Here is a 15,528-nt window from a genome sequence, read left to right on the forward strand (position 1 = left end):
CTGCTCCGAAGTGGCATTAGCATTTCACAAGGAGGCCATTCAGGCAACGGACGAACCTTGGCAAGATTTTTCCCTTTTTCTTTCCTCCTTCTCTTCCTTTTGCTTTCCGTAGATCTAGACGTAGATTTTATTTATTTTTATCTTTTTTTTTTTTTTTCGGTTGGAGGCGTTCAGATAGATACTTGGTCTTACCTTCCCGGCGCACATTTTGCATTTACAAAACCATACCTGCCGAAGTATAAATTTAGAAGTTTTAAAATGCGTTTTCTAATTTTGCTGATTCTTGGGGTATATTCCCTTCTTTTATTAAAAACTCAGTAATGGAGGGCATTGAAGAGTTTGATTTTTATCTACATAAGTTGCCGTGGGATGGACCTTGGGTCTTCATTTTTTTGTTTATATTGAGATGTTTTAATTCCTTGAAAAATTACTTTTTAAAATAGTTGGTGGGTTTTGCAAGGCAATAATTGTAAAAAATAATTGCTCCCACAAAATGGAGCTATCTCTTGAGTATTGTGAATGGAAAGGAAAGTCTTGGTGCTAGTTTACTTTAAAGGAGCTGTGGTTTCCGCAGCATCCTCCGTGGACACTGATTGACGTTGTTTGTACTAACGTGTTGAATAGTCAGTTATAACGGGCCATCGAGCAGCTGAAATTTAGACGATACATTGAGAAAATGTTCTGAGCCGCTCGTGTCTGCTCGAGGTAGTTGCGGTCACTTGTGTTGTCAGGGCTGTCGTGAGTAGGCAGTTTTTTAGTAGTTGAGAATGACTGTCTTAGGTGAGGTGATGGCATAACCTGATTCTCGTAGCTTTTGTGTGGTTTTGAAGAGGATTCGCATAGCTTTTGTGTGCATGTGTTATGATTTAATATAAACCATTGATGACTACGGGATTGTTTAGGCTTAAGAAAACCGAGGGGAGACTGTTTTGTATACATGCCTAAAGTTCAAGCAGCGGTTTAGGGTCGTTCAGTCATTACTTGGGCCAATCCTAAAGTGATTGGTATTTGAAGTAAACTCCAAGGTTTACTACTTGCAATATTTTAAGTTAAATACTTTTTTGGCAAAAATCTTCAGTATATTTCCATGTCTTCCTTGCTGTTTAAGAAAAATCAACTCTAAAAATACTGTCAAAAAGATACGGCGTGTTTTACCAAACTCGTTTTTTCCTTTCTTTTAAAAAGCCCACAAATTCCAAGTCACTAAAAATTGCTGTCCTTTTAACTTGAAGTGTCTTAGATTTTTGATCAAAGCTACTAATAGTGTTTGACTAAATAATGGGAGTGGCTAATCGGTATAGGAATATCATTTTGTTTTTCTGGTGAAAACACTAATGCAGATTTAGATTTAGACCTTATTTAATTTTAGAGAGGGTTCTCATCGGCTCAAATAGTAAAATGAAATATTCATAGTTTTTCAGGTTTCTTAAATTGTCTTTGTTAGTGTGTTATTTATGAAGAGCCACATGCTTTGTACGAAAGTGGTTTTTCTTGCTGAAGAGTTTTTTTTATCTCAACAGTCACCATGGCTTTACTCTGAAGACAGGTAAAAACTCTTAACTGGAACTTGGAGTTGATTCTTGTTCTTTTTTATTTACTCAGCATAAAACTGCTGAGTGCAAGGTACCCTTTAAAGTACTTGTGTATCCATCAGTTCCATTGCTGAGATGTGTGAGAATATGGCTGTGTTCATCTCACTGGAATTGCAGTTTAAGTTAGCCTTAAGAATATTTTGGTTGCCAGGTTTCTGAGCACATTAGTAGATCAGGAAATTTTCTGTTTTAATAAACACATGCAAAGTCTCTTGCATATTCTTTTATCTTAATTTAATTTCATAATTTATAACCTAAAGTTTTACTTTTTGTATGCATCAAATTGAACTAACAAAAATTGCCTTAAAATTATCTGGTGTGTGAAAATGTAGTTTCAGTAGTTTATACTTGTACATGGAAATGGTTTGTTGGTGTATTAACCAATGAGCTGAACAGTATTTTAAGTGGAAAAATTCATGTGAAATTGGAATTTTCTAGACAGTCTTTAGGAAAGAGCTGCACGTTTGTACTTGAGTTTGAAAATAAGTATTGATCAGCATTACTTGGAATACATTGATTGGAATTACATTGGAATCAGCTTTGGTCCAGAAGAAAATGAAGTGTTTAGTGCAGTTTTGAAAGTTTTATAAGTTAAAAAAGTGAAATTCATACATATATGTGTGTATATGTATATATGATTGAAAAAGGCAATTCTCAAGAACTGAGAATTTTGTCTTTGCTATTAAAAGAATGTGATGGATTATTATCTGGTCGAACACTTAAAATATTTTAAAAGTGAATGGAATTCAGTAGGATATTAAAATTGTTTTGAGGTCTCATTTAAGTTTATTCAGAGTTTATATTTTTTAACCTATAATTTTTTTTAAGGTAAAAGACATTTTTCAAGTATTCATCAGAATTCTTTTAAATGAAGCCAAGTATTAAGCCAAAAAAGTATTTATTTTTTAAGATAGCCTGGCCTTGAACTAACTCTCCCAGCGTAACTGAGGTTGACCTTGATTTTTCTGATGTTTCTGATAATGCTGGGATTATAGAGTGGTTTATGCAGTGCAAGGAAATGAACCAAGGAGCTTTGTGCATGCTTGCTGAGCACTTCACAGATTGAGCTAGCTACATCTTCAGTCCGTTTACATTTTATAGAGTAAGGTCTATGTTTTGGACAGTGTGCTCAGCTTTTTACTATGGGATTTCACTTACCTCAAGGTGCAGCCTTACAGTCGGTTGGCCTGCGTCAGCTTCCCAAGTGTTGGGGTTATAGGCTCATTTCCTAACTCAGTATTTGAATTTGTTGGTTCTTTAGTTCTGCTTCCCAGTTGCCTCCTTAATTAGTCATGATTGCTCTTTTATCAGATATTAACGTAGATTATTAAAGTATTTTCACTAGACTTGGGATGCTTTGATTACATTACTTTTTAAAGTTACTTCTTTTTTCAGTTGAGTTAATGTTTTGCTAATTTTGATGTAATTTTTTTGCTTTAAAAAAATAATCACTTTCTTTCCTTAAATTGATTGCATCTTACTAGGTATCTTTTTCTCAAGGTGAAAGGTTAGAAGTTAGGAGATATGGTTTGTTGTCTGAAACCTCGTGATAGATTACAGGTGATATGGGAAAACTAATTTCTCTCGCCTTGGTTATTTGTAGCCATATATGAAAGCATGGACTGAAAAGTAACTAAAACTAAGTTTTGAGTTAGAAATAGCAGTACATTGTTTTTAAGTTCTTAGCATTTATGTTTGGAGTTTAGTTTTTTATAATGGAAAAATAAACCTATAGAAATGATGCCAGTTTTGGAAACTGAATAAATGCTTTCCATAGTACTATTCTTTGGTGGTCATCCTACTTTGGGTTTTGTTGCTGTGATAAAACTCTGCAAGGAAAAAAAACAGCAATGTGGGGAGGAAAGGGTTATTTCATCCCAGAACTCCCAGGTCACTATCCATCCCTGAGGGAACTTGGAGGAATTCATGTCAAAGACCTGGAGGCAGAAACTAAAGAAGAGGCATGGAAGATGCTACTTATTGACTTATTCCCTGGTTTGCTTAGTGACTTTTCTTACACAGTTTAGGCTGGGCCTACCTACAGTGAGCTAGACCCTCATCAATACATGGTCTCAGGATGCTTTGATAAAAGCCGTTCCTCTTCCCAGGTGTGTCAGGTTGACGACTGAGTTATTATAATACCATTTCTTCTTGTAAAGATGAAGATTTCTGAGATAGTAGCCGAATTGTAAACCACCTCTTTATTACTCTGTAACTACTGTGTTTTTTCACTTTGGTTTAAGTAAGTTATTGGTAGCTTCAGATTTAGAGATGAATAGAGGGTCCTGAATAGAATTTACTTAAGTATATGTCTTAAGTATACAGTACTTAGAGTATGCTGATTAAAGTGAGTATCGTGGAATTAAACTTAGAGGTGAGCTTAAAGAAAGCACTGGCATAGTCGAGTGTTAAACTAGAAATTTCTGGTCTGTATTAAGATACTTTGAGATTTGTATAAATCTTTTCCAGGTTGAAAGAGAGCATATGAAGAGGTATATATGTGTTGGTAGCATTACAAGGCTTTCTGGGTTTTTCCCTTCATTTTTAAATTCTTTGACAGTTTTCATACATGTGCATAATGAATTTTAGCTGCCCCTTTTAAGAGTTTCAATTAAATAATAAGCTTAGCTTGATAGTTCATGAAACTGGACTTTTAAAATGACTTACTGTTATAATTAGGGATGAAATGGGTTAGGTAAAAAAGGAAAATAGTATGTGCTGAAGGACCAAAACTTCATCTTTTTTTATGTATACAGTTATTCTCTTGGTACTTGGTATCATTTTTAAAAGAATTGGATTCATTTATAAAATTTATGTGTGTACTTGTTGAGTGTGGGTTTTTATGCATGTGTGATTGTGACTGTCAGGACAACCTTGACATGGTGGTCCTCAGGCTGTCTAGCATGTACCAGGGATCCATCTACCTGTTTGTCTTTTCAGAGCTAGAATTAATTACAAGTGTGGTTACCTGATATTTTTTTAACAAGGGTTCTCTGTACCAAACCCAAGCAATTAATCAACTTTATCCCCAAGCCCTATAAATTTTTAAACTAAATGAATCCATATTAGATTCTTAATACATTGCCAAGTGAGGTGGACATAGAGGAATATTGGAATTGTTCCTTTCCTAACTGTTCATATAACTGAGACAGAGGAGTATCAAATGTATCCATTTGCTAATCTCTAAAATGGCCTAATAATGACAAACCCACCTTAAAAGTCTGGGAGTAGTAATGGGTGTAGGATTTGGTTTGCTCTTGGCAACCACAGTGACAATAGTAAAGGCTTTAGAACTGTGTGGTGGTGTAGAAACTGTAATGGGATTTATTGTATCAGTTATTCATGGCATTATAGGTGATGATAGCATGTTATAGAGGCAGTACCAAAGAATGCATGGGTTCTGCCACAGTTGGTAGGACGTCCTGGGTTTCTGTCATGAGTGGAGAGCATGTATATGACTTAGGAAAGGGTATAGTACAACAGTGCACAAAATAACTACTGTGAGCAGAATTGGTTGACTCTGGTTTACTTTTGGAGTGCAGAAACACTAGTTTGTAGGCAACTTGATGAAACACTTGTCTGGAACTTCAATCTATCGCTACATGTCAGGTGCTTTAGTTATCTTGAGTACTGAAAGCTGAAATAGGTAAAAATTAAACTGGTTGTTTGTTAGTATTATTACATTGACACTTTTAATAATACCAGCTTAAGGATTTTTTCCCCCTATCTTTTCATGAGGGGATATCTTTATCAGATTCATAAATTTGAGTTTTAAATTATACTCTAAAATTAATATGTTTGAGAGAATTTATTGTACATAGCAAATATTTAATTTTAAAAACTCAAGGTGTTGCTCTGAATTGAGCACTCCTGCTTTGCTGTATGGAGAAATCTGAAGAGGTTTTTTTTTTTTTTTTTAAAGCAGAACAGTCAGAGTTTATATGAATAAAGTTGAAGATATTTGTTGTCATTTTCTTTAACTGATAGGTACTGTATTGATAAGATAACTGAATTATCTAAATGTGTTCTTTTGATTGAATTCTTGAAGACAGGCATTCATGTTATGTTTGTTGCCAAGTACTTAGTAAGTAAACTTCCCAGATTAATTTTGATGTTGGCAAGGTTCTGTGTTAAGCATCTTATAAGGAAGTGATGAAAATTTAAGAATTCTCAAAATAGTTAACCTAACTTAGAAAATTTGATTTATAGATTCTATTAAATTTTTAATGCTCAAGCTTGTGTGATTACTGGGGAAAACTAAAGTTTTGAGAAGGAAACAGTACTATAAACTGATGGAATCTGGAGACCCGGACCTGATTAGTTTGTCTCCTATTTTCTGAAGATAAATTCTTGAACGAATTTACCTTATAGGTAGAGTTTTCTACATTTGTTAGTAAATCTTTAGTCTTTACAAAAAAAAGATTAAGTTTTGAAAAATAGTTGGCACCAAGATGTTTTTTGTGTGGAGAAGATAGTAAAAAGTTACTTAGAAAATGTATCCTAGCTTTAAAAATGATAAATAAAATTTAACTCATACTTCAAAAATCATAACAGCTTATAAATTTGAAAGTTTTGAGACTTTTAGTTTTAAAATTTTGTAGTTTTTATGAAAAGGCTTATAAACAGTGAATATGTTTTTTTGTAATTTTTAAAGTACTAGAATAGTTAGAAAAATGAGAGTTGTATTCTACTCAACTGGTCTTTTATAATGCAAAATACAGAGAGCAGAAGTAGCCAGTCCTTTTGATCTGACAAAGATTTTTGACCTAATCACATGGAAGGAGTGGATATGAAGTATTTTAATTAAAACATATTAGTGCTGAACATTGATCATCATTTTCATAAATATCAATTTGCTAAAGGAAAGGACATTTTTAGGTCAACATAGGAAAACCAAGTAATTGAAATGACTATTGAGTTAACTTCATTCTGAAAGTTCACTGGATTTTATATTGATATGTAATTCATGTGTATATGTAATCCAGAAGTGAAACTGACAAGGGGGACAAAGGGGGCTAAAAGGAGTCTGGATGAGAGAATGTCAGGTAGGGGCCTGGGGAGAAATATACCCAATGTGTATTATATACTTGTATGAAAGTTTAAAAAAATAAAGCTATCCCAAACAGTTTCCTGGATTAGGTAATATTTCTTCCCAATATATGGGTCACTATGTAATACACGCTTGGAGTGTCCTTAAAGTAGCAGTAGACTCTTTACTGTGTAGTGCTGAGGTCATAAGATGGTTCAAAGAATAAGTTAGTGATGCCTTCTTTGTGGCTTTGAGGGCACTTAGATTTAACAGTGCTTTCTCCATTCACTTTGCAAGTCTAATGCCTGGCTGCTTTGACATGAGATGTCTTTTTCTTTTAAAAGTTGAATAAGAAGTTCTTTTGGTATGTTGAGACAGGGTCTCTCTGTATAACCCTGGTTGTCTTGGATCTTGCTGTGAAGACCAGGCTGGTCTCATAACTGCCTTTGTCTGCTTCCCAAGTGCAGGGTTGAAAGTTGTACCTCACCACTGTGCAGCTGAATAAGAGAAGTACTTAATCATAGTATGTCTAGTGGGAATCATTGGTTTTCACTTTCCTCATAGCAACATCCTTCTGATGATACCTTTTTTTCCTTTAAAAAAAACTTAAATAGTTTATGAATGAGTACTCTGCACGTATACCTGAATGCTAGAAGAAGGCATCAGTTCCTATTATAGACAGTTGTGAAACACCATTTGGTTGCCGGGAATTGAACTCAGGACCATTGGAGGAGCAGCTAGCATTCTTAATTGCTGAGCCATCATCTCTCCAGCCCCTGATTATACTACCTTCTGATAATTGCTGAACTTAGTTTACTTTGCTTTTCTATTGCTGTGATAAACACCATGACCAAAAGCTACTTGGAGGAGGAAAGGGTTATTTCATCTTACCCCTTTATGTTACAGTCCTTCACTGAGGGAAGGAAGTAAGGACAAAAACTTAAGTGAGGCAGGAACAGAAACAAGCCAGAGAGCAGCACACTGGTTTAATTCTCCTTGTCTGCTTTCTTCTACAATATGGGACACCTTCCCAGGAGTCTTGAGACTTCCCACATCAATTTTCAGTGAAGAAAATGTTTCACAGACTTGTCTATAGATAATCTGTGCATTTTTTTAAAACTGAGTTGCCTCTCTCACACAACATTAGCTTATGTCCAGTTGACAGAAAACTGACCAGAATAGCATGCTACCCAGAAACAGGTTGGTTTACCCAAAGTTGCAGATTAACCAGCCAGCCAGCTTATTTTTTTTTCCCTTTTTTCCTGGTATGCTGCAATTCACATTCTCAGATGATTATACCATTCAAATTGCAGTTAATAATTCTAGAAATATTTCTTATGTATGATCTGAGAAAGAAGTGATAAACATGTAATTTTGACCAAAGTGGAAAAGAAATGAGAAGAGCTGTATTGTTTTATAGAGAAGTTTTTACTCTGATGTGAAAAACATTGCTATAGACCTATGGATCATTCTTTGGGGAAAAGGGTCAGTAAAGTGCTTCTGGATTTTAAAGCCGAGTACCTGATTGGTGTTGACAGTCCCTGTTTTGGAGCATTTTGTGTGGAGGGTCCATGGTTGCAGTTTTCCACATGAGTTCTAAAAAAGGAGACTCCTAGGATTCCTGGCGTCCTGAGGAAGTTGAATGACCAAGGCTAAGAATAGATGTAAGTTTGGAAATTAGCATAATAGTTTCCCAAAGAGAATATGTAGTGTGAGGGAAACATGTATGGGTTTGGGCTCTGACAGCTAGGGTCTCAAGGAACACCACTTTGTGGCCAGGTAGAAGAGGATGAACCTGTAAGAAGGAATGGATCCACAGATAGAGCAAAGCCAGAGAATGGCTTGAAAATTAAGGCTAGATGATGGAAGAGACATTAAGATACAGATTTACTTAAAAAAAAAATCAGTAGTTAAGGTGAACTCCAATGATGCTTTTGTTTTTCTGGTGTTTTGTATTTATTTTAAAGATAAACTTGGGATTCTACTGTCGACATTACTTTTTAATAGAATTTTGTATTAAAGTACTTGGGAGCCTATATACACTTAGGTCCAGTGAGAATATAAAGTACTTGGGAGCCTATATACACTTAGGTCCAGTGAGAATATTTTGTGAAATCATGGTGATGTTAATGACTTTGATACAGTCATTATCATGATTTAGATCCCAGTTTTCCCCGCACTTGCTTATTTGTGTGTGCGTGGGAGGGCATGTTACATTCAGTGTGATTATTCTTTTTATTATATTTATTCCTCGATATATTAATGAGTCAATATGTAATGTGTAACTTGGGATATAAAGTAACAGTTGATTCTTACACCAGGTGCAATGCTAAGGACATTACATGTGGTTTAATTTATTCAAGACCATAGCCAACAAGTACAGGGACCTCTTACATTGTCCTTTTATAACTACTTTCACTCTGTCTTAATGTCTCTAACCTTTAATAATGCTTTACCTGCTTTTCATTTCTAAAATAGTATCTCAAAAAGTGATAGAACTTGAATCATATAGTAGATAATTTTGGGAGATTGTACCACCCACTAGTCCTTGAGCATTTATTCTTGGATGCTTTTTGTTTTAATTTATGCAAATGAAAGCTGTTGACTGAGGCAAGAGAGTGAGAGAAGAAATGAGACTAATAATGAACTATCAAATAAAAAGAACATATCTGACGAGGCAAACACTAGAGATGCATCTGGATGATTAAAGCTGAAAAGGGGATGGAGAACAGGTTAGGCAGGATTTGGGGGTTTTGTGAAGAAACTTGAGGATATTTAAATGTAGGCATGAATAGGAAGGAGGTGGCTGAGAAGAACTTCAGACTAAGGAGGACTAGCTTATGGTTTGGGTTTCTTTGAAGTCAAGTTAGGATTCATAGCATAGAGTATTTAGATGTTACATATTAAGAGGAACAGTTGCTCTAAGAAACAGGTTAAGTTGTAGCTTTAGGGATTTGATGGGGGGAATAGCTCCCCCCATAAGTAGATGAAAGGAGGTATGGAAAAGACTCGGAGGAGCTTATTGTTAGTCTCTTTCACCCCCCCCCCCCCACACCTTTGGTGCTACCTATAGACTGCTGAAGAGAAATAGTGACACAAGAATGCTCAAGTATGTATTCCTTGGGGCTACTTATGTTAGCACACTTTAATGTTTAACACTTATGTTAGAACAATTTAAAATTGTACTTTCCTGTTTAATTTAGAATTTCATTTGGGGAATTTTCTATGACTTTGAAAAATGTTTGAAACCACTAGAATAAAACAAAATATTTTTTTTTCTCTATTTTGATGTGCTAGGATAAGTGCTAATAAAATGTTTTCAGTATTGGGTAGTGGCGAGGTCAGCATTTCTTTATTTGTTAACTTGTTTGTTTACCTAAATAATCATTTATTAACCCTCAGAAGTTCGTTAGGTTCCTAGTAAACCGGTCTAATCCTGAGTCTTACACAAGACACAGACAAGTAAGTTGATTGGTGATCCAATAAGCATGAGACCTTTAGAAATTCCTCCTAGAGAGGCATAGAATGAATTTCTGATGAGGATTATAATTACCATTAGATTCCGACTGAGGTTTAAAGTATCAAGACTTATAAAGAATTGTTGTCCTCTTTTTAATTGTTGCTGCCTTTTAAACTATAGCTATCCTAGTCAGCAAGTGCAGCTCTCCTGCTCCCAGCAGCAGTTGGGCTGCAAGAGTGGGTTCCCCAGGCCCCAATTCTTTTAAAGCTGCCAATGGAACAGATCTAAATCTCTGTTGCTCTAAAGAATTTGAGATTCAAAGGTTGAATCTCTCCCTAGAGGCTGAATAGCAAGCAACTCACCTTCTCGTATCTCCCATGAAGTTTTCCTGCTCCTGCACCCCTCCTTATAAACCCTTCTCCACCTGGCTCTCCCTACTACTTCCTGTCAGCTAGTTGCTGACTCAGCCTCCTGACCACAGGTGACTTTTAATCAAACACGTCTTTACATCATTAAACAAATGTTCCAGAGCATAAACAAAGGTAACATACCTTAAAATATTCTGCAACAAAAAATTAAAGTACATAACGTGCAATGTAAGGGTGATTAAGGGAAACTTGAAAGGAGAACAAAAGGTGGGCAGAAAGAAGGGACTAAGGTGGTATGAACAGCTTATGGAAGGATGTGAAGCTTAGATATGAGAGAATGAGGTTTGGAAGTGGGTGGGTAAAGATTTCTAGTAGACATGTCAGTTTCTATATTTAATAGATCAAAAACTGAGCCGGGCGGTGGTGGCGCATGCCTTTAATCCCAGCACTCGGGAGGCAGAGGCAGGCGGATCTCTGTGAGTTCGAGGCCAGCCTGGTCTACAAGAGCTAGTTCCAGGACAGGAACCAAAAGCTACGGAGAAACCCTGTCTCGAAAAAAAAATCAAAAAAAAAAAAAGATCAAAAACTGGAGAAAGCATAGCATTTAAGAACTAAATGTCTCTTCTAACTTGAAAGTGAAATTTGAGTTTGAAAAATTGAAATAATCTGCATTATTAAAGAAAGCTTTAGTCAAAGTGTATTCATAATATTTTACTAAAAGGTACAGATCTGTAGAAAAGGTTACCAGTCTTACTATATGAAATGTATTCTTCCTGCAGATTGTAAAACAAGACCGTTATGAACTTCATCTTGCTAAAGTAAGAAGACTGAAAAGAAATTGAGTGGTTTTAGAGGTCATATTAAAATACTTATATTTGGACCAGAAAGATAGCTCAATGTTTTAAGAGCATTTGTAGCTCTTGCTGAAGTCCTGAGTTGAGATTCCAGCATCTACGTTAGGCATCTCATAACTGCCTGTAACTCCTGTTCTTAGGGATCTAATGCTTTCTTGTCTCTGCAGGCACTGGTGGCACACAAACACATGTAAATTTAAAAAAAATTTTTAAAGCAATAATTGTACAAGTTTTGATTTGAAGGGCACATTATAAATACTCCAGGCCTTTTTCATGTAAAGTTTACTTTTAAATTTTTTTAACTTAAGATATGTGTGTGTGTTTTATAGCAGGTATGCTGCTCTAATCACTCTGTTTATTAACCTTTAAGACAGGGTCTTCTACTGATCCTGGCACTAGACTATCGGTAAGCAAGCCCCAGTCAGCAGTCCTCCTATCTCTATCCTCAGTTATAGGCATGTGTGACCACCTCTCGATTTTCTTGTGGGCTTTAGGGGTTTGAACTCGGCTCCCCATGCTCATTCAACAAGCATTCTTGGTTGAGCCATCTTCTCAGGCTTAGTCATATTTTCAGTTCACCCGAATTCTTTACAAGGTAAAGTGTGATGTTAGATACATATGTGTTGTATGGTTATCAGTCAGAATTTAGCATATCCATCCCCTGATACATTTATCATATCTATGTGTAGTAAGAACATTCAAGATATTTTGAGCTACTTAGATAACTTTGCTAACTATAATCACCTTGTAACCAGAATCCCGAACTTTTCTGGTGCTTATCAGAGAAAAGTTTAAATATAATTTTAAAAATCTTTTGTTAAGTTTTCTTATAAACACTAAAGATAATTTAGTTTACTAATGTGCTACTTATTAGTGTTTTTTTCTTTTTCGGTTTTTGAGAGAGGGTTTCTCTGTGTAACAGCCCTAGCTGTCTTAAAGTTGAAAACAGATTTATCTGGAGTCTCAAAGGCTTTACTGACACTGGTCAAAAGAGTATATTGTACATAATTTGTAATGCATATTTTATTAAAGCTCCTTTTTTCTAAAGAGGTTCATTCTGCCAAGCCTTTTTGCTAACAACTTACATATATATATATATATATATATATATATATATATATATATATATCTCCTAGATTGTTGTTTTTAATTATAAGTGTGACAGTATGGTTCCATGTTATCTTCACAACAGGAATGTCTTCTGGAGTAAGATTTCTCTTCATTGGCTTAGTGTTAGACAGATATTTATTAGCCAACATTATAAAATATTTATGTGGCGGCGCATGCCTTTAGTCCCCAGCACTTGGGAGGCAGAGGCAGGCGAATATCTGTGAGTTTGAGGCCAGCCTGGTTTACAGAGTGAATTCCAGGACAGCCAGGACTGTTTCTCAGAGAAACCCTGTCTCAAAAAAAACATATATACACAAATAGGCGCGTGTGCTAGTCTGCAGAGTATAATAAAACCTAAAGATGTATCTTGGTGGTAGAATGTTTGCTTGCATGCTCAAGGCCTTGAGTTTTATCTTCAGCAGTGAGGAAGGGGAAAATAAAAGGAATATAACAGATAATATATCACGAAAGGATTTATTTATTTACTAGCCTTCAGGATTATTTTAAGAAAGTCATATTAAGATTGCCCAGTGGGTGAAATCCTTTACAATTTGGGCTTAAGGCTTTTAGGCGTGGGCTCAAGGCCCCTTTTCAGTACTACAAATTACTGTGTTCCTTTGTTAATGTGTGTTACATTTTACTGGTGGTTGTCATTAATGTTTCATGTTCTAGACCTATTAAATGCCAGTATAGTAATCTAATTTGATGTAATCATAGGTAATATCTATCTTACAGTTTTTCAAAACAAATTTATACGGGAAGTGGCTTTTTTCTTTACCTTTTTGTGAATCTTTAATATCTGGCTTAGACTATTAGTTTTTGTTGATTCTATTGTGAAATCATAAGTCATATGTGGCCTCTGGAATCTACTACCCCACACAGAAAATGGCAGGGAAAAGGCAACCAAAGTGTTATTCTTAGTTGTGGTTTTCACCTGAAGAGTCATCATTGGTTCTCAGCATCTTTTGAGAGCATCTTACTTGAATGGTTATTTTCTATAATAGGACATATTTTATAACTTCGATAGGTAAATATAAAGTTGTGAGATAGTATATATTCTAATTTAATTCATTTTAGATTTTGAAAAAAATTACTAAAAGATGAAATATTGAAAAAGAGGTGCTGTGGGAACTCCTTCAACCAATAGCCTTTAAGATACTGGCCCATTTTGGGTGTGGTCAAATGTACTGTATATACAGATGTAAAAACGTGTGCAGCCCCTTGGCTGCTGGATTCGATTCCTGTTTTCCGCTCATGCAGAGGACTGCTGATCTGTGAGTCTACCCCTAAATAAAGCTACCTTTATTATAGTCCATTCTGAGCTAGCATGGGACTATTTTATTATAATCGACAACAAACATGTTTCAAAAGCTAATCAGGTATGTGGAGTTCTTAATGTGGTCCATCTTTTTATAGTAGATAGCTTATTTTACTGTTGAAACTTGTTTGATGCAACAGTTAGAATTTTGTCTCACGCGCTCCCCCCCCCCCCCGAAAGTTTTTTGGTAAATTAAAATTTTAGCATGATGGAGGCGTGATGGTGCACACCTTTAATCCCAGCACTTGAGAGGCAGAGGCAGGCAGTCTCTTAGTTTGAGGCCAACATGGTCTGTATAGTGAGTTCCAGAACAGCTGGAGTTATGGAGATAAAACCTATTTCGAAAAACAACAAAAGTTAGCATAGATGGTATATTAAATATCTTTCAGCTTTTTATAATGAGAATCTAAAAAGACTAATTGTTTTTAATTTTGCATTTTATTATTTATAATAGTTTCAGAACATTGACTTTATGGGTTTTTTTTTTAATCTTTTTGCTGCTTTAAGGTTTTAAAAATCCCTATTTTTAATCTGCACCTCCAGACTGCTGCTAGGGTTATAGGTGTGTACCACCAGGCCTATAGTATCTGAGATAAAAAAAAAAACCCAGAACATTATGCACCCTCAGCTACCCCTGCCCCAAAACAGTGTGTTTATCAGTGTGTAGTATTGGCACTGACTAGCATGTTAATTTACAGAACTACGTTTAGTTTACATGAATTTATAGCAACTTTTTCTTCCTCAGTGTACTGGATGATAGGGTTACTTTGTTATGTGAATTAAGTGGTTTAACAAAATCTGAACATTCTCTTGGAGTGAAACAGTGTTGACTAACCTAAACAGTGTAATTTTTGAAACTCTTTTTACTTAACATTACATAGCAAATATTTTTGTTTGTTTGGACATAATAGGTTCCTATGTCTTTTTTTGACATAATAGGTGAAGTATTATAGACATCTTGCACCTGATCACTTGCTGCAAATCTGTCATCGACTAGGACCTCTTCTTGAGCAAGAAATTCCTCAGAGTGTTCCTGGAGTTCAAACTTTATTAGGAGCTGGGAGACAGTCCTTGTTACGTACAAATAAAAGTATGAACTTTTTTTTTCAATTTAGACATTCTTTTTTTTCACTTTTATATTTTATTTTTGTATTTATAAAATGTATGTTTTGATAGGCTGCAAGCATGTGGTATGGAAAGGATCTGCTTTGGCTGCACTACATTGTGGAAGGCCACCAGAGTCTCCAGTTAACTATGGTAGCCCACCTAGCATTGGTAAGTTGAGTTTACTCATATCATGTTGTGATGTCCTCTAGGTAAAAGACTAATGAAAATAAAGTTTTTAGTTACTGTGATGTCACAGAGCTGTATATTATGCATATCAACATTCAAAGATGAGAAACTTCTCAGATTACGTAAGTAACTTTAATAATGGTCGTAATGTACAATTATAAATTATAGGCATTGTTTCTTATGAAGATTGGGCATCTCAATGTTTTATTTTTTTCCTCAAACTTCCTTACTAAAAGTTACATTATGCTCATTTAATTAGTATTATAATTCCAGTTCATTATAATCTTAGTAAACAACTAGTTTGGTTTTCTTTTAATAAGCATTACATATTTTAATCCAAAGTTTTAAAGAGAACGAATTTGCAAATAAGTTTTCCTCTTGAATTGCTTTTTAGACACAGCCCATCTCCTCCATTCTAACTAGACTTTCTAGACATAGCCTATCACTTCTTGTGAATTTATAGAATGTTCTCAGGTATAGACGACTTTTTTTTTTTTTTTTTTT

At 35.2% G+C, this 15,528-nt stretch overlaps 1 protein-coding gene across 1 annotated transcript in view; it reads left to right on the forward strand.

Moving 5' to 3' along the window:
- The window catches only part of Phip (pleckstrin homology domain interacting protein), a 127,514-nt gene that overhangs the window by 1,516 nt on the left and 110,470 nt on the right, over positions 1–15,528 (forward strand). Inside the window, exons 3-6 of the mRNA XM_026779098.1 lie at positions 9,722–9,730; positions 11,674–11,709; positions 14,671–14,821; positions 14,908–15,006. Coding sequence (XP_026634899.1) covers positions 9,722–9,730; positions 11,674–11,709; positions 14,671–14,821; positions 14,908–15,006 — 295 coding nt within the window. The remainder of the gene's footprint in view (positions 1–9,721; positions 9,731–11,673; positions 11,710–14,670; positions 14,822–14,907; positions 15,007–15,528) is intronic.

The sequence above is a fragment of the Microtus ochrogaster genome, chromosome 5 (genome assembly GCF_000317375.1).
Source record: "Microtus ochrogaster isolate Prairie Vole_2 chromosome 5, MicOch1.0, whole genome shotgun sequence".
NCBI classification, from domain to species: domain Eukaryota; kingdom Metazoa; phylum Chordata; class Mammalia; order Rodentia; family Cricetidae; genus Microtus; species Microtus ochrogaster.